Source organism: Pteropus vampyrus, unplaced genomic scaffold (genome assembly GCF_000151845.1).
Source record: "Pteropus vampyrus isolate Shadow unplaced genomic scaffold, Pvam_2.0 Scaffold494, whole genome shotgun sequence".
Classification (NCBI taxonomy): domain Eukaryota; kingdom Metazoa; phylum Chordata; class Mammalia; order Chiroptera; family Pteropodidae; genus Pteropus; species Pteropus vampyrus.
Window position 1 is genome coordinate 1 of NW_011889275.1, and position 2,243 is coordinate 2,243.

Below are 2,243 nucleotides of genomic sequence, written 5' to 3' on the forward strand. Positions count from 1 at the left end.
AGACCACGTGGCGCAGCTCCAGGACTCCAGGGTGCAAGGGATAGGATGGGTTCAGCGTCAGGCTTCCCCGGGACCAGCTCAGCCTGGCAGGGGCCTCGCTGTCGGTTCCACATACCAGGCGTAGGGACTGGCCCACCTGGACTGTCAGGGAGGTGGCGTTGGCCAGGTCCTCTGGGACTACGGAAACAGAGAGCCAGAAGGGCAGGGCTAAGAGGCCCTTCTGTCCACGGTCCTCCCACAGACACAGGAAGGGAAAATAGTAAGACTAGCATTGCAAGCGAAGGCCAGTCAGGGTGAAGATCTATAACGTGAGGAGGAGGGAGGAGAGGCAACCCGAGGGTCCCAGGACAAAGGAGAGGACGTTTGAGGAAGAATTGTTATATCCGGGCCTGGGGGAGACCACCCAGGAGGCCGACCTTGATATGCAACAGCACACACGGGTGTGATCACCGGAGGCTTGCACACGGGTGTGAGGCTCTCAGCCTCCTGCCGAAGGGTGAGGGAGCCACGGTGGTGCTCTCCGAATGCGAGGGAACAGGGTCGGCTCTGGGGTACGCAGAGGCCGTTCGGGGGCCTGAACTGCGGCCGGCTGGAGGAGGAGGGGCCCCAGCACCCCGCTCACCTGTGCGATTTCCCCAGAAGACGCGGACCAGCAGCTTCCGTGGAGCATCTGGAACAGGAATAAGTAACTGGCCACCTGCAGTATGACCACGAGCATGGTGCTGGGGTCTGGAGCTCTCTCCACCTCCACCCCAGTCACGCCTCCGAGAACAGTCCCCAGGCACCCCGCCCAGGTCCCGCTTCTCGATCCCGACGCCCACGGTCCTCAGAGACGCAGCGTCCTGGCTGGGCACTCACAGGACACTTTGAGCCGGATGGTCCTCTCTGTGCTCACACCGCCATGGAAGATCACCCGACAGGTCAGGTTGGTGCCGTGGTGCTGGGGCCCAGGGGTGAGGGTGACCATGGAGGAGTGAGGAGTCCTGGGACCCAGAGAGGTGAGGTTGACCCCAATCCAGGAGAAGGCGGGGGGCGTCCCCCTCTCACAGGCCCACGGCACTGAACACATAATGTTCCTGGGGTGGCCAGATTCTAGGGTCCCCCGGATGTTGATGTCAGGTGTCTGTGACAGAGCTGGGGAGGAGAGGACAGAGACCCACACCCTGGAGGTGGGGGTGCAAGCGTGCCCCCAAGAGCTGCCTCTGCCTCAGGCCAGCCCCAGCGTCTTGTCTCCCTGGGTCCCTCCCAGAGAAGAAGGGGGACGCATCCCAGCCCTGCCCGGGCCACCCTTGTGGCCTCTCTGTGACCCATGCCTTACCTGTCACATGCACAGTGAGTTGGTTTGTTTTGTAACTATATCTCACATAAGGCCTTCTCTCCACTCTAAAGAAGTAGGTCCCCGTGTCCCTTCTCTGTGCGTCTCTGATGTCCAGGGAGCAGTTGTCGTTCTCAGGGTCCCCGAGGAGATGGAATCGGCCCTGGGTCTCCTCCTGCACGGCTCGACGCGGGTCGTTTGTGGCCACGGGAGCATCCCGCTGTTCCCTCGCCCCGGCCCGGAACCAGTAGCCGTGAGCTGGAGCATTAGTCCAATATATCGCAGGAATGAAGAAGGCACAGGGCACGGAGACGCACAGGCCCTCCTGCACCGTCACGGACTCCTGCACTGCCAGCTGGTATCTGTCATCCTGAGCCAGGGACCCTGTGGGGAAAGGAAAGTGAGCAGAGCCCCCAGGCCGCCCCCGCCCTCCCCGCGGCCACTCACCTGCCCACAGCAGAGGCAGCAGCAGAGGCAGCATCTCTGCCTGGAGGCGTCTGGGCTCCGTGCAGAAAAGAGAAGGAAGGCGGTGTGTGTGGAGGGGGGACTCGGAAGCCGGGGCGGAGCCCGGGGCCGCCTTGTTCAAGGAAGTGGAACCTCAGAGAAGAGCTTAGCCCCCCTCTGCACAGAGCATGGACACCCCACGACCCAGGGACCCCGAGACCCTCCCAGAGAGGACCAGACAGAGAGCAGACCCCAGGCTCTGCCCCTTCCCCAAGGGGCTTCCCTACAGCGGGGACCAGGGCCGCTGAGGGCATCTGAGGATGGGACACGTGAGTCTCCGGCAACACTGACTCCTGGTCCATTGCCTTATTATCTATTATCTATCTATCTATCCATCCATCCATCCATCATCTATTTATTTATCATCTATCTACATCCATCCATCCATCCATCCATCCATCCATCCATCCATCCATCCATCCAT

At 61.6% G+C, this 2,243-nt stretch overlaps 1 protein-coding gene across 1 annotated transcript; it reads right to left on the reverse strand.

The window, feature by feature from the left end:
- Window positions 1-7: 7 nt before the first annotated feature.
- Window positions 8-1,860, reverse strand: LOC105307417 (sialic acid-binding Ig-like lectin 13; the record flags this gene model as incomplete). The annotated part of the gene is made up of 5 exons (XM_011382926.2): window positions 1,763-1,860; window positions 1,319-1,699; window positions 859-1,134; window positions 623-670; window positions 8-177 (listed from the first exon to the last, which is right to left on the reverse strand). Coding segments are annotated over exons 1-5 (909 nt in total), but the record flags the coding sequence as incomplete, so codon positions are not given.
- Window positions 1,861-2,243: the final 383 nt, after the last annotated feature.